At 45.0% G+C, this 25,914-nt stretch overlaps 2 protein-coding genes across 2 annotated transcripts in view; both read right to left on the reverse strand.

The window, feature by feature from the left end:
• Window positions 1-25,914, reverse strand: part of LOC309564458 (uncharacterized protein) — a 1,566,033-nt gene that overhangs the window by 1,175,142 nt on the left and 364,977 nt on the right. The gene's annotated exons all lie outside the window — the stretch shown is intronic.
• LOC309564031 (uncharacterized protein) overlaps window positions 1-25,914 on the reverse strand; it is a gene marked incomplete at both ends in the record, with an annotated part of 95,296 nt that overhangs the window by 3,123 nt on the left and 66,259 nt on the right. Inside the window, one exon of the mRNA XM_082268655.1 lies at window positions 25,346-25,490. Coding sequence (XP_082124781.1) covers window positions 25,346-25,490 — 145 coding nt within the window. The remainder of the gene's footprint in view (window positions 1-25,345; window positions 25,491-25,914) is intronic.

A 25,914-nucleotide genomic window follows, 5' to 3' on the forward strand; every position in this document is an offset into this window, starting at 1 on the left:
CTGATCTCCTACCAGTTCATTTCTTTATTCATGGACCTTAGTCAGAGAGTGAGGAAACAACGAGAACTGTCTTTTATAGGAGTGACAGTGATGAGGGGATTATAGGATGAGTGTCCCCTCCCCCTCTATAACTCATTGCCATCTTCCTAACACAAAAAGTCTCCCGCACTTCCTTATTTAGTCCATGATTTAGTTATGAATAACAGCGGGGCTGAGCCCCACCAGAGGTCAAAGAGTGAGGATGGGGGGAGAACAACCAAGATGAAGACTGGACTGATCCTGAAGACCACCATCATTGGGTTACTGACTCCTCCCTCATTATCACTTTCTGTTTAAGGTTCCAAAGTTGGAGGATGTTATCACATTATTATCAACATGTAAAAGTCTGTCCTCCAATCAGATCATCAGATATAAAATGTCCAAATGTAGGAAATGGGTGTAACAAAAGAGACTCCATATTATGTGTATATATATCAGTGGGTAGAGGGGAGAGAGTAGAAGTCAGGAGTATGTAATGTACAACATAGAGTATATAGTGCAGGGGTCAGGAGTATGTAATGTACAACATAGAGTATATAGTGCGGGGGTCAGGAGTATGTAATGTACAACATAGAGTATATAGTGCAGGGGTCAGGAGTATGTAATGTTGTCAGGGTTATTTGGGGAGGTTAATTTCACAAATAGAAATGAAATGTCATATTTTGATCTGTATAGAATTAGCAATGACATCTATTTTTGTCAGGTTACTGAAAGGTTAAATTTCCTTTAAAAGTGCCTGTTCAGGAAATTCTTAAACAGGTTTACCCCAGACATGCTGTGTTGACATAAGGTAATAAATAAATAGTCTGTTGATTTTCTTTAAGATAAGGTCTAAGACACTATTCCAAGGTATCTTATCTGTGTGTGGAATCATAAAAACCTTAGTCACTATTTTCTATGCTTAAACCATTTAAAAATAAGATTTAAAGATATATATTATAATTTTATAGGTAAAGGAATATTAACAATGTAATATATATAACTAGCATACATAGATATGTAGAAAATTGTTATATATTATAATTGTTTCATATTTTGCTAAATTCTAACTTTACTGATTTTGATGACTCATCTCTATATGTTCAAGACAGGCTTCAGTAAACATTTGTAAATTTTAAGATGTAGAAAGCATCATAAAATTTTGTTTGACCTTGCGAGACTCCAGAAGGTCTGGATTGTAAGCTATTGGTCAATATAAAGTTCGAAGTTTATTTGAAGATAAATATTGCTATATGCCGGAGCTAAGAGCAATGCAAGAGTGTGATCTCTGGTGACTGAATGCAACTACGGTAATTGAAGTCTTGGGTTAGAAAGTCATTTCCAATATGTATATATATATATATATATATATATATATATATATGTGTTAAATAAGATATATTAAATATTAGAATGGTGTTATCAAGATTAATTCCTTATTTAGATACATGATGGATATGAAATGTACATGTCATAGATGAGAGCATGGTTACATTTTATGTTGTTTTATAATAGTATTAAATGGAGAAATCTTATTTAATTTTAATATACTGGTTGACCAAAAGGTGTCACCCTATGACATCACAAGTTAATGAAGAAGATGTTCCGACCAATGGGGATCATGTTACTCCCTCTGGGTGTAACTTATGGTAATTTTGATAGTCCTTTGTTCTATACCATATAAAAGCCCAGATGAGAGAGACACATGACATTTGCCCAATATACATCACACATACAACATACACACTACTACATCTATGCACAGACTCATCTACACAGACTCCATTTCAATCCACCATGTATCTGAAACTTTGAGGGACACTAATTGGCCACCATCTTGGAAATGCAGCCATCTTAAGGAACCTGGTAACTACTATTCTAAGCTAGCGGCCATTTTAAATATGGTAAATATGCCTTGCTAATTATGTGATTATTATTCAATATTGTTTATGTACTTCCTGAAATGTTTTACATTGCATATTCAAGGGTAACGAGAGTACAATCCCAGCCGTATAAACCATATGTAGATTTTTCTCGAAAGAGATGATTTTTGCTTTTTATACATTTTATTAATATCAGATTTAGCGCATTATTGCGAATTTAGTCTTCCGTTTTGCATGGCTTATTCTCACTCCATCTGCAGTGGAATGACTTTCGGCCGTGTGATTGCGCAGACAATTGTGGTCTGATTGTATAGTATAATTAAATATGGTTTCTACTACATCTGGGGAAATGGTAATCTTGCTTTCGTTTCACTTTAACTTTGTTTCAGTTTCACTTTCATTATTAAGCTACACATCACATTGCAGTTATTGTTTGAAGTTTGTATTTTTGTGAAGTTATCTTTTTGTGTCATCTCAAGCTTGATCATTTATCGTGATTACATGTCTCGTGAATAAAACTTTTATATATTCCATACTGTAGACTGTTTTCACTAAGATTGGTATATGCTTTTAAAAAGAAATTAATCAATAAAAAGAACTCGCTACATATTGATTTTGTGGAAATAAGTGAGATCTCCTTCCGCACAGATCTTTGCTTATTATTAACCATAAATAGACACTGTTATATTCAGAGCAGTATAAACATTCTGACATAATGGAGGCACAGCGAGATATTATTAATTATTCTGACATAATGGAGGCACAGCGAGATATTATTAATAATAATTCTGACAATGTACAACATAGAGTATATAGTGCAGGGGTCAGGACTCATAATATTTGTGTTCAGTAATCAGTTGCAGAGGCCCCACACCACTGCCTCCCATCTCCTGAGACTGCACTCAGTGACTTGGGTGTGAGACTATACAGACATATCCCTCCACCCGGCACAGCCAGCAAATAACAGAGCAAGTAACCCCAGGAGAATTTTTCTGTCAGAGATCTTGCTAGACCCTGGCATGGGGCAGAAGACCCAAGGTACATACCCCAGGTGTCTAGGCTGAGCTACTCCTCTAGTGAAAATGAACATTTTACTGCCAGCTGAACCCCAGAATCTCCATAAATCCAGTCTAGAGACATAAATTGTGTCTGCAGCACAGAGAAGGAAGATTATCCGAGAGAAATACAGGAATACAGGATGGGGAACACAGCTCAGGAAAGTGACCAGGGGATTACAGGCTGATATCACCCAGTCGCCACCCTACTCTGGACCAATCAGTGAGCAGTATGGGTGGAGGAATGTATTTAGTGTTAATGACCCACCTGTGCTGATCTCTGTAGGAGTGTCTTCCTCTATAAATGTCCCCGTTATTCCATCCTCCTCCATAGACTGCTGATCATCCCTCACATACGTCTCTTCTTCTTCTGCTTTAACCTCAAATTCTATATCGATTGGATCTCCACTCTAAACCAAGAAAATGAGAGAGAATATCATCTGGAAGATATATGCTTTACTATTGTGATATTATTTATTTAGGAAAAAAAACACATCCTCTCCAGAAGTCCATGTTCTAGATGCTCCAATCCACCAACCTTGTAACATTGAGGGATGGTGTGACCTTCCTGTGTGGAATCCCGGGAATACAGAGGACGGGGACATCTCTCTGGTGGGTTTCTGTAGCTGGATGACTCCTCCATGGTGTCCTGATACAGATCTTTGCGTTCCTTTTGAAACTCTGACTCCTCCATCACCCCATCCTCATCATCCTCCTCTTTTATCTCTTCTTTAACCTCAACTTTAGAATCTCTCAGGTTTCCACTCTGAATATATAATAAAAATTACATCAATGGTAACAATGCAGATAATGTACAGATCCTAATGATACTATCAGTGATTGTTCCTCATCTACCTGATGATGGTGAGGGATGGTGTGATCTTCCTGTGTGGAATCCCGGGAATACAGAGGACGGGGACATCTCTCTGGTGGGTTCCCATTACTGGATCCATCTGTAGGAAACACACACACTGACTGAATATATTGTTTCTATGTGTTTATCAGATGATGGGGGATCTAGGTGGAGCCTCTGTACTGCTCTCTCCTTTACAATAAAGTCTCCTCTTACCTGGTGATGTGAGGGGCGGCTGATTCTCCATCATGACGTCCTTCCCAGCATCGCTCACCTCTCCTGTCAGTAACTCGATGATCTCTCTGGTGACTTCTCAAATCTTCTTTTTATTTCTCTATTCTATCAGGGAGGGAGGTGGAGGCAATGTGATGGTCATATGATCTCCAGACTTCACAGGAGGAAAACTCTATAGATTTGAACACAAATAGTAAAATCAAATGACATTCCCAGAATCCTCCTCCCCTCTCTGGTCAGGTCTCTTTTTATTTAAACCTCATTTCATGCTGAGGTTTCTGATATTACATACAATGCAGGTCCAACAGCCCTACTTTGAAAGTAAGGAGGCCTGGGGTTCAGCCCACATCATAAGAGCATCAGAAATAAAGAGTCGGATAGAGAGATATTTGAAGGGGGAGCTGTGAGGTCAGTGTGATGTCATAGGATTCTCTGACTCTGATTGGAGGGAAATTGGGAGGAGGAGCTGTGTGGTCAGTGTCATGTCATTACCAGGGTTGCAGCAGTCGCACTTGCGAAATGGGTCCTGGAGTTCCACCACTGTAGGGGGGCCCGCTGCTGCTCGGGAGATAGTACACTGGTCATTAACGTGCACTCTCACAGGCACACAGTCCCCGCCCCGCCCATCCTCTTCGCCCGCAGTCATGGGTACTCACAGGCACACGGTCCCCGCCCATCCTCTCTGGCCGCCCATTGAGTTCAGTAGGGTAGGGAGATACAATAGAAGAAAAAAACTGCGCTAAATATCAAAAAATCAAAGCAGCAACTTAAATGTGACAAACATTCCAAAGATAATATAATAAAAAAGCTGCGCTAAAGTGATAAAGACCCTATATATAAAAGTCCATATGTATCCAAAAATATGAAAGGATAATAAAGTCCTAGTGATCAACAGGAACTCCTTATATGCAGAAGATGTATATAGATACTGCTTACCAGATGCAGCAGTATAAATCGCCTTATAAGAAGATTCACCAGATCCAAAAGGGAACCATGAGGTAAGATCTCATACGAAGATTCGCCACACCAAAACGAGAAACCATGTGACAGAAACTCTCACCAGGATTCCCGGCCAAGGATCATGAGATATTGAATATTCATATAAAAAATTGAAAAAAAACACATAGCATGATACTGTATACCAGTAAAATTCACAGAAAAAACACCCTTGTGTTAAGATGAAGAAAATAAGGTGCTGATAGATATCGCCACCCTCACAGGCTGCTTACCAGATAAAAAATTATATAAATAGGATAAACAAAATCATAATCCAATTCCATCCATCCAATATCAACAGGTATCTATATGAATTGGCTTGTATCCCTGCTTACCAGAAACAAACAAGTTGAAAGCATATGGATAATCTGATGTCCTCCAGGGGTATAAAATTCTTAGGAATTTTCTATCCTCCAACGGTGTATTTAACTCAGATGTCATCAAACATATGCAAAAAAGATGTATATACATATAGCGTAATATTGTCAGATGAATCAGCACACACCCAAGGTGATTATTTAAATGAAAAGCGTGAAAGGAGCCGCCACCACCCTTACAAACTCCTTACCAGATTCATGCAAGTGAATAGATGTATAAAGCAAGGGCTGCCGCACACACCAACTCAGTGACACTGGGATCACCGCCACCATATATCATATATCGCAGCTTACCAGAAGCAAGAAAGTTGTAATCCAAAAAGAAGGAAGATGATTCCCGATGGAGAAGTTGCTATCGCTCTCCAAAAAGTGATGTTCCGTAATTTAGATGGTCACATGTAAATAATGGAAAGCCCCATAGTGTAAAACCATTTATTAATTAAAAAACAAAAGAGTTGCACTTACAGGGAAACAGAGAATAACAGCGCTGAATCGCAGCCGCCGGCCGGACAGCTTCAAACACCCACCCAAGCGTCACACAGAGGTGACGTCAGCACGCCGCTACCGACGTACGTTTCGTCAAAACTGACGTTCTCAGTGCGCTGCCCGTACCTTGAGAACATCAGTTTTGACGAAACGTACATCGGTCGCGGCGTGCTGACGTCACCTCTGTGAGTGCATCCGTTAGTGAAACCTCCACACCATCCGGTGACACCTGCCTGTGACCCCTGAGGGGTAAAAGCTTTGTTTGGCTCAGGTCTCTGGGTCAAAGTTTAAGGTGAGAGGCTTAGATCTCTGGTGGCGGTGGAGTGGAGCACAGTATTTTGTACTAATCACGTTATTGGGTGATCACAGTTCTGGATACCGGAATGCACTTATGTTATATGGACACTGAGATTGCATTTTTTATTGTATACACAGATTGATTTCCATTATATGTTACACTTTGTTTCTGGCGCAGCACCTTTTAAGTTTGATCAAATTGTATTGTGTAAGTGAATAACACTATTTTGTGTTAGCTGCCGGATCTTCTTATTTTATACACTGTTTTGGGTTTGTACACTGGTTGATTATATCCCTGCTCTGAGATGAATTTATTTATTTTTTGGTTATAACTGCGCTGATAGTTTTTCTGCACAACATTCATCATAGCATTGTGTTTAAGTCCTGGGGGGGCAACTGAGTATCGGTAGGCCTGCTTGCCTTATGGGACAGGAGGCTGCTATAGGCGAAGAACAAAGAAGCCAGCTATAGTGTCTGACCACCTGCGTTAGGGGTAAGCGTGACATTGTTAGTATAGATGTAGTAATTCTACAATAGATTGATGAGGCGAGAAGGTCATTGGTGGAAAAGGAGACATCACCAAAATGAAGGAAATGTATCAGCCCTGTAAATGGGGGAATGCTATGACCCTGAAGGGGTACATCTACGCTTCCACACTATATATGGCTGGGGAGCACACATCTTTCTATAAGTGGGTTCTTTATTTAAGTGGGCGCACTTCAGCTCTGCACTTCAGCGATTGCACAAAGCGAGAATACACAGCAAACTACTTTGAAAAGCACCAAACAGACTGCAGGTGACCTTGTTTCCTAATTCAGTTCTCCTTCCTCTCTGTAACATGCGCTTTCTACCAATCCTTCTGATAGTTGTGTCCTCACTCCTTAATCTCTCTTCACCCCTCTTCTCCCCCCCACAGCCTGTATATATCACCCTCACTTCTGTCCTCTCCCTATTCCTGCACTCACCCAACTCCTGCTAATTCTAAACCCACATGTTAATAAAACCTCCAGAACCCTGAGGCATGTACCTTCATATAAATTGCAATCCCATATTACCTCCCTCACCCTTCTGCTTCTCCCAACCTCTGGAGATTAAACCCCAAACCCTGGGCCTCCATCGCTGAACTGTATCCAAAACTCCCATCACCCCATGCCCTCTGGCAAGAGCAGCAATCCACACAATCTAGTTTCTAACCCTCTTCTTACCAAAACCAACCTCTCCTTCTCTTGCGCCCTTTGGAATGCCTGCTCTGTCTGTAATAAACTAGCCTCTGTCCATGACCTCTTAATCACTGCTGTTACTGAAACCTGGCTTCATGAATCCAACACTGCTGCTCCTGCTTTCCTCTCCCATGATGGACTTCTCTGGACTCACTTCCTCAGACCCTGTGGATGGAAGGGAGGTGGAGTGCGAACCCTTCTAGCTCCACATAGCATCTTTCAGGTACTTCACCCACCTGCCTCTCTGTCACTCTCCTCATTTAAGGCACTTTGTATTTATCAATTTTCCCCACTTTCTTTTAGAAGTGCTGCCTGTGATCCATCTGCCTCCTGGACTCGTATCAACCTTTCTTGATGACTGGCTACCCTATTTTCTTTTTTCTGTAATTCCCAAAATCATTCTCGGTGACTTCAACATCACTGGTAAAACTAACACTCCTGCTACTTCTAAACTTTTCAGTCTAACCTCCTCTTTTGACCTGAAGTAATAGATTCATGCTTCCACTTTGCTGGCAACACCCTTGACTATGTATTCTCCTACCTATGCACTCTGTGCAAGCTCTCCAACAATCCCTTTCTCTCTCTGATCACCACAATATTAGTTTCACAATCTCCCAGACTTTCACCTCCTCTCCCTCCAACCACCTAACAGTTACCCATAGAAACCTTCCCCATCTAACCATTCTCTTCCCTGCTACTGACCACCTCTATGACAAAATCTCACCCATGTCCTGCCCCAATCTAACCACTTCTGTCTACAATAGATCTCTGTCCTCCACCCTGGATGAGCTCGCCCCCCTCAGTACACACAGATTTAGGCCCCGACCCCCTACAACCGTGGCAAACAGATGACACCTGAAGTCTCAAAAAACATCTCTTGAGCGCCTATGGTGTAAGAATAAGTCTTCTAAAGACTTTAACCAATATAAATCTGTCCTCCAAAAATACAAATCCTGTTTCCTCACTGCCAAGCAGACCTATTTTATCACTCTCATTAACAATTCGTCTTCCCATGCCCATCAACCCTTCTCTACCCTTAATGCTACTTCGTCCTCGACTGCCTTCATCCACTAACTGATCCACTGCCCAGGAGATCGCCAATCACTACAAAAATAAGATTGATACAATTCACAATGAGATCTCCGCTGTACAGATATCACTCCATATTCACCGGCACAATCAACCCTGCTACTATACACGAGGTTGCTAAACTTTTTTCAGCACCCACCTAACCACCTGCTCCCTGGACCCTTGCAAATATTGCGGTCACCCTCTGACTCTATCCTACACTCTTTATCCAACATCTACAATCACTCCCTCTCTTCTGGCATCACTCCCATACTTAGAAAACCTTAATTGGACCCCACCAATCTTAACAACCTACACCCTATCTCCTTGCTCCCCTTTTCCTCCAAACTTCCTGAATGTTTAGTCTACAACCAACTGAGCGCCCATTTCACTGACAATAATCTTCTTGATCCCCTTTAATCAGGATTTCATCCTCAACACTCCACAGAAACTGCTCTCCTTAAACTCCCAAATCATCTGCTAATGGCCAAATCCAATGGACACTATTCTGTACTCCTACTTCTGGACCTCTCTGGTGCCTTTGACACAGTAGACCACCCCCTCCTTCTTAAAAAACTCCAATCCTTTGGTCTCAGTGACTGTACTCTTCGCTAGTTCTCATCCTACCTATCCCACCACACCTTCAGAGTCACAACTTTACTTCCTCCTCTCCTCTTCCTTTCTCCGTCCCACAAGGTTCAGTTCTTGGACCACTCCTGTTCTCCATCTAAACCTCTTGCCTGGGTGAGCTCATAGCCTCCATGCCTTCCAATACCATTTCTACACTGATGACACCCAAATATTTGTCTCTACCCCTTAGCTCACTCCATCAGTCTCCTCACATATACCTAATTTACTTACAGACATATAAACATGGATGTCACATCACTTCCTCAAACTCAATCTATCAAAAACCGAGCTCATAATATTTCCTTGCCCACGTGCCGCTTCCCCTGACTTCTGTGTCAAAATCAACTTGTCAACTATCCACTCGTCCTCGCATTTCAGGGTGCTAGGTGTAATTCTGGACTCTGAACTATCCTTCTGGGCCCCACATCCAAATCTTGCCTCCTCAACATCTCCAAAATACCCCCCTTCCTAACCAATGACACCATAAAGCTCCTAGTTCCCTCCCTGGTCATCTTTTGCCTCAACTATTTAAACTTCCTCCTCATTAGATTACTTTTACATGGGTTACCACCCCCCCCCCCCCCTTCAGTCCATCATGAATGCTGCAGCCAGGGTTATCCACCTTACCAACCACTCAGCATCTGCTACCCCTCTCTGCCAATCCCTCCACTGGTTTCCATTCAGTGTCCTCCACCCCTCTCTGCCAATCTCTCCACCGGCTTCAATCCAGTGTCCTCCACCCCTCTCTGCCAATCCCTCCACTGGCTTCCATTCAGTGTCCTCCACCCCTCTCTGCCAATCCCTCCACTGGCTTCCATCCAGTGTCCTCCACCCCTCCCTGCCAATCCCTCCACTGGCTTCCATTCAGTGTCCTCCACCCCCCCCTGCAAATCCCTCCACTGGCTTCCATTCAGTGTGCTCCACCCCTCTCTGCCAATCCCTCCACTGGCTTCCATTCAGTGTCCTCCACCCCTCCCTGCCAATCCCTCCACTGGTTTTCATTCAGTGTCCTCCACCCCTCTCTGCCAATCCCTCCACCGGCTTCCATTCAGTGTCCTCCACCCCTCCCTGCCAGTCCCTCCACTGGCCTCCATTCAGTGTCCCCCAAAGCCATCCACAACTCAGCTCTCAGTTACATCACTAACCTAGTCTCACAATACCAACCAAAACATTCTCGTTGTTCCTCCCAAGGCCTCCTGCTCTCTAGCTCCCTCGTTACCTCCTCCAATGCTTGACTCCAAAGATTCTCCTGAGCCTCTCCCATCTTCTGGAACTCCCTATCCCAATTTGTCTGTCTGTCTCCTACTCTGTCCACTTTTAGATCATCCCTGAAAATCCTTCTCTTCAGAGAAGCCTTTCCTGCCCCACCTAACTGGAGTTTTATTTTCTCCATCAGCCCATCCCCCACAGTAATTGCCTTTTGTATCCTTTGACCCTCCCTCTTAGATTGTAAGCTCTAATGAGCATTGTAACTGTACTGTCTGCCATCACGTTGTGCAAACTGTTGGCACAATACAGAGGCGTACCTACAGGGGTTGCAATTGCAACTGGGCCCCACGCTCCACCTGGATAGGAGGGGTGGTGGGGGCAGCATGTAGAGAAATCACTGTCCTCATTTTTTCTCCAGTAGCTGCAGGAGGAAAATGGAGGAGGTTGGTTCCCCTGTATGCTGCCCCCCCCCCCGCCACTCCTCCTATCCAGTTCATTTGTGTTCTGCTGTCTCTGGGCCCCTGTGTGCTCCCCTGCCCCCACCTCCCTGTGCTCTCTCCTCTCTCCTGCCGGCTGCTGCAGGGGATGTGTCACTATAAAGAACCAGGAAGGGGTCGGTAAATATGTAATTTGCCAGCTCCTTCCTTTTCTGAATGGACAGAGTCATAGTCAGTGACATTGTAAAAAAATAAAATAAAATTATAAAAAATAAATAATACATTTAAAGTATCAAAAAATAAAAACTACTGACACCAGTGGGTGAACTTCCAGGATCACAAAGGTTGCACTTGCAACCTGGCCCTGGCATTCCACCACCGTGGGAAGGGCCCCAAGATGGCAGGAAAGGGGCCCCCTGCAGAACTTGTGAAAGGGTCCTGCTGCAAGACTGTAATAAAGGGCCCCGCAACGAGAGTAAAGGGCCCCAGGATAAGTGTGAAGAGCACCAGGCTTGAAGGGAAGGGCCCCGGCCAGGGGGTCCTTCTTTGTTTTTTGCGCCAGGGCCCTGCGCCTCTGGCACAATATGAATTCTGTATAATAATAATAATATATGTGTGTATCATCATCTGCTGGAGATAAAAGAGGTAACAGTGACAATGGAGGAAGAGGACGGACATGATGGGGGGTTTGCTGGGTGAAAATAAGATCTTATTACCTCCTCTGCTGCCACTCCCAGTGATGTCTCCTCGCTACTTCGTCCCGCCTCACCTCTCACCCGGAACTTCCTATTTATACCTGACATCACTTCCTGTCTTCCATAGAGACTTCCTGTCCGGGTAAAAGTGAGATCACCACATTGTGGAGTTTAGAGGAACTGCAGCCCCGAGAAACGTCTCGTAGTGAGAACACGGCCTTGTGCAGTGTGTGTATGTACTGTATATCCTTATAGATGGATAATCTCCACTCCCACCAAGGGGGAGAGAAATATATTACTGCCTATTACAATAAGGTGACCAGATTTTTAAAATGAAATCCGGGGACATTTATTTTTTTTTATTGGCGAATGGTAAACTATTTTATAATCATATTTTCTTCTGATGATATATGCGGTGTATGGGGGATGTGTTTATGGAATGATTGTAAGATAAATACGTTATTTCTCACATTTCCTCCATGAGATAGAAAAAAAAGATACTTAGATTTTTTTGGTATATGACTATCAAATGTTAAGAAGATAAGAGGAAAAACTTGGAGAGGGGGACGGGGCAGCAAAACTCGAATCCAACCTGGGCAGGAGTGATGGTGTCACCCTCTCTGCAAAAGGTAAGAAATACTGCAAAGCTGCAATGTGCAAATAGTGGTGAGACCCCCCAATATATATATATAATCATAATAATAAAATATGCACATCAATTGTACATTGTATTATAATTATATATCGGGGGTCTCACCACTATTTGCACATTACAGCTTTGCGATATTTCTTCCTTTTTGCAGAGAGGGTGACACCATCACTCCTATATTCTAATACACGGGATGATTAGCATCTCTGTTATTATTATTGTATGTGGGGGGTTTCACCATTATTTGCACATTGAAGCTTTACAATTTCTCTGAATATTTGTGCAGAGGGGGTGACACCATCACTGCTATGTTGCAATACATTGGTGGATTTGCACTGGATATTCATGTATAGGTGTCACCATTGCACTTATAAGTCCATTTGTAGAATATTATAGATGAAGTGTAGGGCAGTGCTGCATTTTTGGCTTTTTATTGTTGCACGTTAGATGAGGGAACCAGCTAACAAGATTCTCTTATTGCTTTTCAGATTTTTTTAGTTGCATTGTAGATGTTTTACTGGATTTCTTATGTCCTCTGTGTACTGGTAACCAGTGACCCTGAATATTGGAGGTCAGTGTGCCCCCTGTATGCTGGAGGTCAGTGTAACCCCTGTATGCTGGAGGTCAGTGTGCCCCCTGTATGCTGGTGGTCAGTGTTCTCCTGTATGCTGGAGGTCAGTGTGCCCCCTGTATGCTGGAGGTCAGTGTACCCCCTGTATGCTGGAGGTCAGTGTGCCCCCTGTATGCTGGAGGTCAGTGTGCCCCCTGTATGCTGGAGGTCAGTGTACCCCCTGTATGCTGGAGGTCAGTGTGCCCCCTGTATGCTGGAGGTCAGTGTGCCCCCTGTATGCTGGAGGTCAATGTGCCCCCTGTGTGCTGGAGGTCAGTGTACCCCCTGTATGCTGGCGTTCAGTGTACCCCCTGTATGATGGCGGTCAGTGTACCCCTGTATGCTGGAGATCAGTGTTCCCCCTGCATGCTGGCAGTCAGTGTACCCCCTGTATGCTGGAGGTCAGTGTTCCCCTTTTATGGTGGAGGTCAGTGTTCCCCCTGTATGCTGGCGGTCAGTGTGCTCCCTGTATGCTGGAGGTCATTGTGCCTCCTGTATGCTAAAGGTTAGTGTGCCCCCTGTATGCTGGCAGTCAGTGTACCCCCTGTATGCTGGCGGTCAGTGTGCCTCCTATATGCTGGCAGTCAGTATGCCCCTGTATGCTGGCAGTCAGTGTGCCCCCTGTATGCAGGCAGTCAGTGTGCCCCCTATATGCTGGCGGTCAGTATGCCCCTGTATGCTGGTAGTCAGTGTACCCCCTGTATGCTAGCGGTCAGTGTGCCCCCTGTATGCTGGAGGTCAGTGTGCCACTGGGTTGTTTGAACTGAACAACCCAGTGCTGCAAGGTGATTACCACTAAGACATTCCGCTACTCTGTCCTTCTGTTCAGTTTGCACCTCTCTTCTAGCATGAACTTCTAGCTTAACCACTTGCCGACCGGTCACGTTGACCGTACTGCGGCAAAGTGGCACGATTCCGTCCAGCGACGTAGACCTACTCCTCTCCCTGTAGGTGGCGCTCGCGCGCTGCCGGAGGCGTGCTCCCGCTGTTTTCATTCACAGCGGGAGTCGGGCCAGGGGAGGAGCGGCGGCGATCGCCGCTGCTCTGCCCCGATCATCGGGGAATCCAGTTTGGAGATCCGCCCGCCTGTGTAAACAGAGCAGGCGGATCTCCTAAGATACAAGGAGTGACAGATCGCAGTGTTCAGCATAGCTGAACATCCGATCTGTTCCTGACTCACTCAGTCACCTCCCCCCCCACACGTCAGTAAGCACCAGGCATAAATTAACCCCTCCCTCTCCAATAAAATTAACCCCTTCCCTGCCAGTGTCATTTTTACAGTAACAGTGCATATATATAGCACTGATTACTGTAGTAATATCACTGGTAACCCCAAAAGTGTAAAAAATGTCAGTCAAGGGTCCGATCTGTCCGCCGCAATGTCGCAGTCCAGCAAAAAAAAAATCGCAGATCGCTGCCATTACTCGTTAAAAAAAACCACCAAAAATGACAGAAATCTTTCCCTTAGTAAACGCAATAACTTTTGCGCATACCATTCAAAATAGGCTTATTCTGATTTTTTTTACCAAACATAGGTAGCAGAAAACAAATTGGCCAAAACATTTTTTTTAGGGGGAATTTCATATAAAAAAAATGTTAAAAATATTGTTATATTTTCAAAATAAACGCTCTTTTTTTGTTTATAGCGCAAAAAGTAAAAATTGCACCGGTGATCAAATACCACCAAAAGAAAGCTCTGTTTGTGGGAAAAAAAGGACGTAAATTTCGATTGGGTACGGCGTCGCACGACCGCACAATTGTCAGTTAAAGTAACACAGCGCCGAATCGCAAAAAGTGGCCTGGACGTAAGACAGCAAAATCCTCCGGTGGTAAAGTGGTTAAACATCATAGGGAAATAAGGCAATGCACTCCTTTGGAAGTGCTAAAAATTCTTGCATTGCTGTTACCTCTGCAGGAAGGGAGGTACAGAAACCTGCTTATAGACATCCTCATCTTCCTATTAGGAATTGTTTGAAGAGGGTTACATTGGTCAGTTGACTGATCCTACAAGGGAAAAGCTTGACATGGTCAGAGTTGAGACTCCTTGCACAGGGAGAGATGTAACAGACTCCTTTAGAGTGTATTGACTACCTGTGGCCACCTGTTGGTAGGGGCCATCTTCCTCCCTGGATGTCTGAACAAAGCAGGAAATTTATACCGGGTTTTGCCTGTCAAGCACCAAAGGCCCAGTCTACGGTGTGCCTAATACATGCAGATCTGGAGAGGCTTAATAGAAAGTGCCCATCAGTCAGCTTCCCATACACCAGCTTTATGAGGCCGGCAGAAGGGCTGACAATCCAGGAACAGTATCAGTAAGGAAGACGCTGCCCCCCTCCAGCTATAACCTGTATAGAGCAGCCACAGCATAGAGGGATTAGGCTGCAGCGGCACAAGGACCTGTCGCAGTAAGAAATAAATCCATGATAAACAGACACGGTGCAAGGGAGAACTCCATATTATAAAGAAATAAAATATTATAACATACAGTATATATGCTACTGAAGCTATGTAGTATTTATTTATTTTTTTAATTCGTAATTCAAACTACGGCTGCTAAAGTCTCCTAAGCTGTCCAAAAAGACATTGTAACAGTTGTTTGATTGCTGGGTGAGAAAAATCAGTAAGGGGTTAATTACTGCTAAAGGAATACTGACACTGCAGCTTCTCACATCAGAGCACCATCCCAGCAGGTGAATAATCAAACAGACCCTGCCATACAGATGTAGAGCCCTCCTAGGTAGGTGCTACAATGAGTGGATATCGTTTTTGGTTTCTCTGCCTTATGCCCCGTACACACGTGCAGATTATCTGAAGACTTTTGTCTGCAGACTTACCAAAACCATATAATATGAGGTCAAACCTAAACACTTTCAATTTGTATGCAATCCCGCAGGCCCTTGCACTACATAGAAAAGGTAAATCTGAAGACAAAAGTCTTCAGATAATCTGCATTACAGGGACACAGCTCATGCTGTCTTGATGTTTCACACTGATCCAATAGCCATGGAGTATATTGGACAGTGGGCGGAGTCCTGGCAGATGAGAGCATGGATGTCTGTAGCAATGTTGTTGAAGTATTTTCTAATTTGTGTATGTTGTCTAGTATAAGGTGTTATTAAACCGACTATTTCTGTTTTTGGTGGTTTCAGGCCTCGGAACATAACTTCCTCTCTTTTGTGCTTATAAGTCCTATTATAAGCTTTTCGCAGTGTAGTCCGCGAATAGCCTCTAATAAGCAATCTCTTTGGAAGGGAGTCCACCTCCCGTTTAAAATCTACGTTGTTCGAACAGATTGGATGCAATCTAAGATACTGGGAGTAGGGTATACTATGTACCGGGGGTTTGGATGACAGCTATTGGCATGTAAAACCGTGTTCCTGGCTGTCGGTTTTCTATAAAGTTTAGTTTCTCTCCCGACTTCTTCTTGTTTAAGAATTTGTATGTCTAAGATCACACTACTACACATATACAGTATCTCACAAAAGTAAGTACACCCCTCACATTTTTGTAAATATTTTATTCTATCTTTTCATGTGACAACACTGAAGAAATTACACTTTGCTACAATGTAAAGTAGTGAGTGTACAGCTTGTATAACAGTGTAAATTTACTGTCCCCTCAAAATAACTCAACACACAGCCATTAATGTTTAAACCGCTGGCAACAAAAGTGAGTACACCCCTAAGTGACAATGTCCAAATTGGGCCCAATTAGTCATTTTCCCTCCCCGGTGTCATGTGACTCATTAGTGTTACAAGATCTCAGGTGTGAATGGGGAGAAGATGTGTTACATTTGGTGTTATCGCTCTCACTCTCTCATACTGGTCACTATAAGTTCAACATGGCACCTCATGGCAAAGAACTCTCTGAGGATCTGAAAAAAATAATAGTTGCTCTACATAAAGATGGCCTAGGCTATAAGAAGATTGCCAAGACCCTGAAACTGAGCTGCAGCACGGTGGCCAAGACCATACAGAGGTTTCACAGGACAGGTTCCACTCAGAATAGGCCTCGCCAAAGGAGTTGAGTGCACGTGCTCAGCGTCATATCCAGAGGTTGTCTTTGGGAAACTGGTGCTGCCAGCATTGCTGCAGAGGTTGAAGGGGTGGGGGGTCAGCCTGTCGGAGCTCAGACCATACGCTGCACACCGCATCAAGTTTGTCTGCATGGCTGTCATCCCAGAAGGAAGCCTCTTCTAAAGATGATGCACAAGAAAGTGCGCAAACAGTTTGCTGAAAACAACTAAGGACATGGATTACTGGAACCACGACCTGTGGTTTGATGAGACCAAGATAAACTTATTTGGTTCAGATGGTGTCAAGAATGTGTGGCAGCAACCAGGTGAGTACCACAAAGACAAGTGTGTCTTACCTACAGTCAAGCATGGTGGTGGTCTGGGGCTTCATGAGTGCTGCCGGCACTGAGGAGCTACAGTTCATTGAGGGAACCATGAATGCCAACATGTACTGTGACATACTGAAGCAGAGCATGAGCGTGTACGAGCTGAGCTCAGTTTGGGGCCAGTTTCCTCATTTTATTGAGATCTGGTTTTAGATAAATCAATAAATGTTATTTTAGGATAAATCCATGTAGTTGTTATCTGTTATCTGTTTCATGCTGTGCCCTTAAAGTCCACACATATGACAGTGGTTCCTTGTGAACATCTGTAGTTTCCCATTTCTTTGGACAGATAGGATGTTGGGACTCTCATGTTAGCTCTGGTTTTTCTTCTCCTATCCAAGTTCTCCAAATAAAACATAAAAACACATCCCCTAGACTGGTGATTGGAGACAACGAGCGAAAGAGTGTGTGCACCTGGCTGTGTGAAAATAGGAGGCCCGGGCATACCAATATCCAAGTGGCTCCCGCGGGAGTACCTCTACGCAGAAAGCAAACCTTGCTTCAACAAACAAAAGTAAAAGAAGGGGAAAGCGCCTCTTGAGTGTGATAAAAGTTTTTTATTACAACAAAGATGTAGTGACTTACATAAGGTAAGAGGAATCGCGAGTCAATGGTCACGCTCCGCGGCTGGTGATGTATGCAGCATTCAGGCATCCTGTCACGTACCTGATCCGAAGCCGGAGTGTAGAGAGGGCTCCCCTTGCGGCTAGGTGCAGAACACCCCTGGAGGTGAGACAGGGAGTGCTGTGCCCGAAGTAGCATGGGTTGCCGGCTGGGATGGCCAGATGGTGGCTGAGGCCAATGGATGGTAGGTCCAGGGTGGATCTGGAAGACTTGATAAGCCAGGCAGGTGTGCTGCAGGAACACGGAAAGCGGAGTCAAATAGCCAAGCCGGGTCAGACACTGGAGAAAACTGGGAAAGTCCAGGGACAAGCCAAAGGGTCAAAAGCCAGAGGTATCAAGAAGAGACGATGGTCAAGCAATCCGGGTCGGCAACAGGAAATCCAAGGTAAAGGCAAACAAGGCTCAAGGGACACAGGGAGCTGAGGATCATCCAGGAACTAGTACCTGTCACTGCTGAGTTTAAATAGGCCGCTTGGCGCCGAGCGCCGTCACGTCCTGCGTGCGTGTGTGCGAATTGGCGCACGCACGTTCTTAGCTGATCTTGCCCGGAGTTGGCCGCGCATGCGTATTCGCGCCAATGCGCGATTTCGCTGATTAGCCAAACTGTTTACCTGACACATCCAGGCAGTCACTTGGTTCCGGAGGACTGCAGAGGCCCAGCTCTTGTCTTCCGGATCACAGTGGACAGCGGTGAGGAGGCTGGTGCGGCAGCGTCTGACGTCACGGAGGTGTGGATGGGAAGTGTGGGCAGTCTGGGCTCACAACGCGTTTCAGGGCATGCGCGGTTGTCCGATCCTGGGCATGCGCACTCCTTTGTCAAGTGCGCTTTCCCCTCCTTTTACTTTTCTACATAGAGTTGGCTTCACTCCTTCGGTCAGCTGCCCTGAGTGTCCATCCATCCATCCACTCCTGGATCCACCCCGGACCTGCTCATCCCTCACTGGATTCCAGGTTAATTTAACTTCCTCCTCCCTCAGGGACTTGCACATGGACTCTCCATCCCCCCCCCCTTGTGCTTACCTATTATGGTTTACTGTGTGAGGTCGATCTGTATCCCAGTCACATACCCCGGATACATTTCCTGGCACTAACCTTTTATTGCAGCTGTCACTCCCCTAGCACTACCTCTGAGCGCCATACTGCCTACAATTTTGCTTCAACAAACAGTTCTCTCCGCAGCAGCGGCAGCTGGTGCTCAGTAATTCGGGGGGGGGGGGGGGGGGAACCAATGCGCACCCCCCCCCTCGCTCACTCAGTTTGGTTAATCAGTTCAGTCAGTCGATTCAGTCCAGTCAGTCAGCTCAGTCAGTCAGTTCAGTCAATTCAGCTCAGTCAGTCCAGTTCAGTCAGTCACTGACAAATTGCTCCCCCCCCCCCCCACCGTCTGCCTCCTTACCTCCTCCTTCCTCCTGTCCAAGTCGGGGAGTGCTGGATGGCTGAGCCGCTCTCCTCCTCCAGCCGTGTGTCTTCTGCCTCTTCCTGGCTACTGGGCAGTAAGATCGCTTCTCCTTTTGGCCAGTTGGGAAAGAGGTCTCACAACCCTCTTCCTGATTGGCTGGGAGGAGAGTCAGTGTGACAATAGCAAATATTCATTCGCTATTGTCACACAACTGGGTGGGCTCAGGGGGCAGTGCTCTGTGCCCGGAGCCCACCCTTTTTTGAAGCCTATTAGAGGCTCTGGCTCTAATCACTTGCTTCAAAAAAAAAAAAATCCCCTATTGGAATCCATGCATCCGGGGCCCTGCATGTAGATTAGGGGGCCGGACGCATGGATTGGGGGGGGGTGGTGCCCCTGCGACCCCAATGGACACTCCGCCCCTGCTCCTCATGACAGAAAAGAAGACAAAGGTAGGCGACTGCACCAAACCTTGATAAGATGCTGCAATGCACATCGATCACCCAGAGAGCAGAGTCCTCTCCATAGGTTTTCTTTTTGGTTACTCCCTAGCAGCCCGCATGGCGTCTGCTCCCTTCTGCTGTACTCAAACCAAACATACTCACGTGTCCCGCACCTCTTCCACAGGGCAATCGATGCATCCACAGGGTGACCCAGATCCCAGAGGCAGGAACACAACTGCTATATCTGGGTTGGGCGCACTTAGGAGACATGTGCAGAATAGAAACATTTGATCGATTCCGATCAAATTATGTTACTAATTTCGTTTCATTATGGAATTCCTTTAGTTCGGTTTCGGAATTTGTTTATTTTTGTTTAGAAATTCTGATCAGTTGAAAAACGATCGACTGATTCGAATTCTGTGTGAAGAAATAGCTGGTTGTTAAGGGGGGGGCTGGGAAGCCAGCCGCCCGCATCCTTAACAACCGATGACTCGGTCGATGATTTGCATCGGTCGATCGTTTTTTTTTTTACTGATCCGAATTCGAATCGTTCTGAAAAGTTGGAATTCGTTAGAAAATGTATAAACAAAACAAATTTTAACAGGTTTCAACAAAATTCATTACAATTTCATTTGGAGATTTGGATTCATTGGAATCTAGAAATAACCAAAAATTTGTCGGAATTTCTATTCGCTCCGAAACGAATTTCACGTGTCTAACACTTAGCAGGTGGCCGTTAACAGCTGGGCTCCCAGCCAATGCAAATGGCCGCCGATGGCAGGGCCCACTCTCCAGGCATGGATCCTCTACATATGTGTGCCATAACACCACCCCGCTGATAGCTGGGGACCCAATGACCACTCGGGACATCCTGGAAGACTTCTGGATACCAAAGGAAGCTCCTGACATCCCGCACAGCTGCCCAGCACCGGACCCACCCACCAATACTTCCAATAGGTAGGAAAACTTCATACAAAAATGGTCCTATAAGTGAGGAGGACAAAAAAGGAACGCAGCCATTGACTTATCCTGAACATTTATGGGGGTGGGAGTCTTATGGGGGAGGAATGAGGGCGGGGCTACCCAAACATATGCTGCCATGGACATCTGTCAGGAAAGCACATTATGGCCACTAGATGAAACTGACCATTATAGGAAATCCCAATTCACCATGACTGGGGGAATGCGGGTCACATTTCATCAACACATTTATAACAACCAGATCTGTAAGTGTTTGTGAAATCTTCCCGCACAAAATGTACTCAGCCAATGAAAGGTAATGAATCCATTTTTTTTTTTATTGCTATCAATGGCCAACACGGGACAAAACTTCATCCATGTCTTTTGTGATCTCTGATCTCCTTATGAAGTGTTTCTTACATGATGAAGATCAGCCATGGAGTATATCTGAGGTGTATATCAGGGTGTGCTTCTTCCCCACATGTCCACCAACATTCATATAGAAGATATTTCCCGCACTCAAGGCACTAATACACCTCCAGGGTTGTGTGTACTCCATTTTTCATGTGCCAATGAAAGGTAAGGACTCCATTTTTATTTTTCTCCTGCTATCAATGGCCGACACGGGGCAACACTTCATCCATGTCTTTGGTGATCTGTGATCTCCTTATGAAGTGTTTCTTACATGACATGGAGTATATCTGAGGTGTATATCAGGGTGTGCTTCTTCCCCACATGTCCACCAACATTCATATAGAAGACATTTCCCGTACTCAAGGCAATAATACACCTCCAGGGTTGTGTGGGACCCCTGATGTACAGGAAGACAGGACTTCAATGAGGATTCCCTCACTCAGGACAGGAATACGGCTTCTCACCAGTGTGCGATCTCTGCTGTTTGGAAAGAGCAGACGTCTGTGCAAAACATTTCCCGCACTCAGGACAGGAATACGGCTTCTCACAAGTGTGCGATCTCTGATGTGTGGAAAGAGCGGATTTCTGTGTAAAACATTTACCGCACTCAGGACAGGAATACGGCTTCTCACCAGTGTGCAATCTCTGATGTGTACAAAGATGGGACTGCAATGAAAAGCATTTCCCGCACTCAGGACAGGAATACGGCTTCTCACCAGTGTGAAATCTCATGTCTGGAAAGACTGGACTTGTGTGCAAAACATTTCCCGCACTCAGGACAGAAATATGGCTTCTCACCAGTGTGAGATCTTTTATGCGCATTAAGTTGGTATTTTAAACGGAAACACTTCCCACACTCAGTACAGGAGAACCTCTTATCTGTTGTAAGGACCGCACTGCACCTCACAGTCAGAGGTTCCTCAGGATAAGAGGAATACGATGGTCCATCTACACTGTGTGGTCCCGGATGGACATTTGAGGTAGCCGGGATTTCTCCTGGACTATACTGTGTGATGTCCTCATCTTCTACTTTACAGTCTGGAGACAAAGTGAGACAATCCTCTGAGGTTTTCCTCATCTCCCGTCCATCTACTAAAATAGAAATACAAAGATTATTACTAGACATCAGCAGATTGGTTCCCCTAAACCAGGACTCCGCCCACATCAGACAGCTTTGTCTCTGAGGATCTTACAATTCCCCCCTCAAGGTAACTAGTAAATGGGTCCTCTGATCTCCTACCAGTTCATTTCTTTATTCATGGACCTTAGTCAGAGAGTAAGGAAACAACGAGAACTGTCTTTTATAGGAGTGACAGTGAAGAAGGGATTATAGGACGAGTGTCACCTCCCCCTCTATCACCACCCGGACCGGATGGTCTTCCTAATGAATTTTATCACCTTTTTTTCCCCGCTCGTAGGTCCGACCCTTACGGAAGTGTTTAATAAAGCCATGGTGGAATCTTCCCTTCCTCCCGATATTTTGGGTGCACATATTGTAACACTCCCTAAACCTGGTAAAGACCCTGTGTCCCCGGCCAACTTCCGTCCGATCTCTTTGCTGAACTCGGATGCCAAAATCTATGCTAGAATACTATCTAAGAGAATCCAACAGCTTCTACCGTCAATGATCGGTAAGGACCAGCTAGGCTTTACCCCGGGTCGGCAGACCTTGGATGCCACCAGGCGGTTGATTGATATAGTGCATGTTGCTCAGACTTCCAAGTCCCCCGCTCTATTACTGACTTTAGATGCCGAAAAGGCTTTTGATAGGGTGCATTGGGGGTACATGTTGGCCACCCTTCGTAAGTTTGGTTTCTCGGGCCCTATCTTGTCTGCCATTTTAGCTCTGTACTCCTCTCCTTCGGCGCAGGTATACACGTCGGTTCCCTGTCCAAACGCTTCTCCATTTCAAACGGAACTAGGCAAGGGTGTCCGTTGTCCCCGACCATATTTAATTTACTAATTGAACCCCAAGCCGAAACAATTAACCCCTTCGATCACTGGCTTCTCCCTCCCTAGCTCGCACCATAAAATAACACTTTTTGCCGACGACATTATTTTAATGCTCACAGATCCCCTTACATCACTTCCGGCAGCATATGAGGTGCTGTGCTCCTTTAGCCAAGTGTCGTACTACAAATTGAACGTGTCCAAATCCACAATATTAAACCTTAACGTCGACCCCAACACGCAAACAGCGTTACAAACCAACATACCCATTTCCTGGTCGTCGGAAAGTATCCACTATTTGGGAATAGATATCCCCTCGAACACCTCGAACCTGCTTCCACTTAACGTGCATAGGTTGTTAACTAAAATTACGGCGGACACTTCCCGACTGAACACTAAATATCTCTCATGGAGTGGGCGACTAGCGACATATAAAATGTACATTCTTCCCCAACTGCTGTACCTATTTCGTGCATTACCCATCCCGTTTCCTGTCACCCAATTAGCTAAACTGACTGCTCATATGAGACGTTTTGTTTGGGACAACAAACGGGTACGATGCACGTCCTCTGTCTTGTCCCGACGGAGACGCCTTGGAGGGGCAGCAATGCCGGATATTCCAACATATTACTGGGCCACTATCCTAGCACAAACAAAACAATGGGTCACGCCAACGGACAAGCCGCTTTGGGCCATGTTAGAAGCAGACATAGCTCCCTTCCCTGACTTGTGCGTGTTGCTTCTTAGTGACAAATGGATCCCCTGGGATGTGTCGGGTCTGCCCCCCACAATGCAAGCCTCGGTTCGGGCGTGGTGCAAATAGGTGTCCTCGGTCTCGGACCGTGACATCCTCCCTTCGCAGAAAATCCCGCTGGTGTTACTGGCTACACATATTTCCAACTTACCGCTTCACACCTTCCATTCCAGAAACGTGACCCTAATAGAGCACTTCTACCAGGGGACATCTCTTATTTCTCCTACGGACTTGACGGATAAATATGCCCTCTCACAGTCCCTTCTCTTTCATGTTTACCGTATTCACCACTTCCTAACAAGGCATCCCCTGCAGACTATTGGTGGATGGCAAGCTCTGGGATCTTTTCGAATCCCAGCGCAGGCCACCCCCCAGACTATCTCAATACTACCATATCCGTTTGGACGATGAGAAGTTTTACAAGTCATCTCAGATGTTTAAATGGGATAGGGACCTTAGGACGAGTTTTACTGTGTCCCAATGGAAACTGGCAATATCATCTGCTACTGATCACACTCATTGTGTCAATCATTGGGAGATGATGCTGAAAATAGTTAACAGGTGGTACTATACTCCCTACCGTCTAGCAGGCTTCTCATTGTCCTATTCTAAACTTGATTGGAGAGGTTGTGGCCAGGTGGGTACGCTTCTCCATATTCTCTGGGCATGCCCATCCCTTACCAGTTTTTGGAGTCAGGTATTTAAATATATGGTGACTCACACTGGATGTCTGATCAAACCGACTCCAGCCCTTGCCGTACTGAACCTAGGCATTGAAGTTATTCTGCACCAGTACAGGCCGTGGTCCACACATGTACTCCTGGCCGCCAGCTCCATTATCCTACGGAATTGGAGATCTACGGATTCTCCTAACCTGTCGGATGTGACATCCCTGCTACACGCGAACTACAAATTTGAGAAGGCATTAGCGACTATTTTCCTCTCCGTGTCAAGGTTTCGACATTGTTGGGAATTTTGGTCACCTCCCTGAGCTACCATGCTGTATTGTTGTTGTTGTTGATGTGAACATTATAGCTCCTGTTTCTTAAGAATGTTTGAACGTATCTAATATAAGGTGCATGTCGAATTCACTTTGAGCATTGCCATGCCATTTCCCTTCCTTATCTTCCTTGTTCTTGTGTTTGATTGTCTTTGAAATGCAAATAAAAATCATTTTGAAAAAAAAAAAAAGAGTCATAATATTTGTGTTCAGTAATCAGTTGCAGAGGTCCCACACCGCTGCCTCCCATCTCCTGAGACTGCACTCGGTGACTTGGGTGTGAGACTATACAGACATATCCCTCCACCCGGCACAGCCAGCAAATAACAGAGCAAGTAACCCCGGGAGAATTGTTCTGTCAGAGATCTTGCTAGACCCTGGCATGGGGCCGAAGAACCAAGGTACATACCCCAGGTGTCTAGGCTGAGCTACTCCTCTAGTGAAAATGAACATTTTGCTGCCAGCTGAACCCCAGAATCTCCATAAATCCAGTCTAGAGACATAAATTGTGTCTGCAGCACAGAGAAGGAAGATTATCCGAGAGAAATACAGGAATACAGGACGGGGAACACAGCTCAGGAAAGTGACCAGGGTATTACATGCTGATATCACCCAGTCCCCGCCCTACTCTGGACCAATCAGTGAGCAGTATGGGTGGAGGAATGTATTTAGTGTTAATGACCCACCTGTGCTGATCTCTGTAGGAGTGTCCTCCTCTATAAATGTCCCCGTTATTCCATCCTCCTCCATAGACTGCTGATCATCCCTCACATACGTCTCTTCTTCTTCTTCTGCTTTAACCTCAAATTCTATATCGATTGGATCTCCACTCTAAACCAAGAAAATGAGAGAGAATAACATCTGTAAAATATAAGCTTTATTATTGTGATATTATATATAAAAAAACACATCCTCTCCAGAAGTCCATGTTCTAGATGCTCCAATCCACCAACCTTGTAACATTGAGGGATGGTGTGACCTTCCTGTGTGGAATCCCGGGAATACAGAGGACGGGGACATCTCTCTGGTGGGTTTCTGTACCTGGATGACTCCTCCATGGTGTCCTGATACAGATATTTGCATTCCTTTAGAAACTCTGACTCCTTCATCACCCCATCCTCATCATCCTCCTCTTTTATCTCTTCTTTAACCTCAACTTTAGAATCTCTCAGGTTTCCACTCTGAATATATAATAAAAATGACATCAATGGTAACAATGCAGATAATGTACAGATCCTAATGATACTATCAGTGA

This window comes from Pelophylax lessonae (assembly GCF_965119305.1).
Source record: "Pelophylax lessonae genome assembly, chromosome: 9".
NCBI classification, from domain to species: Eukaryota; Metazoa; Chordata; class Amphibia; order Anura; family Ranidae; genus Pelophylax; species Pelophylax lessonae.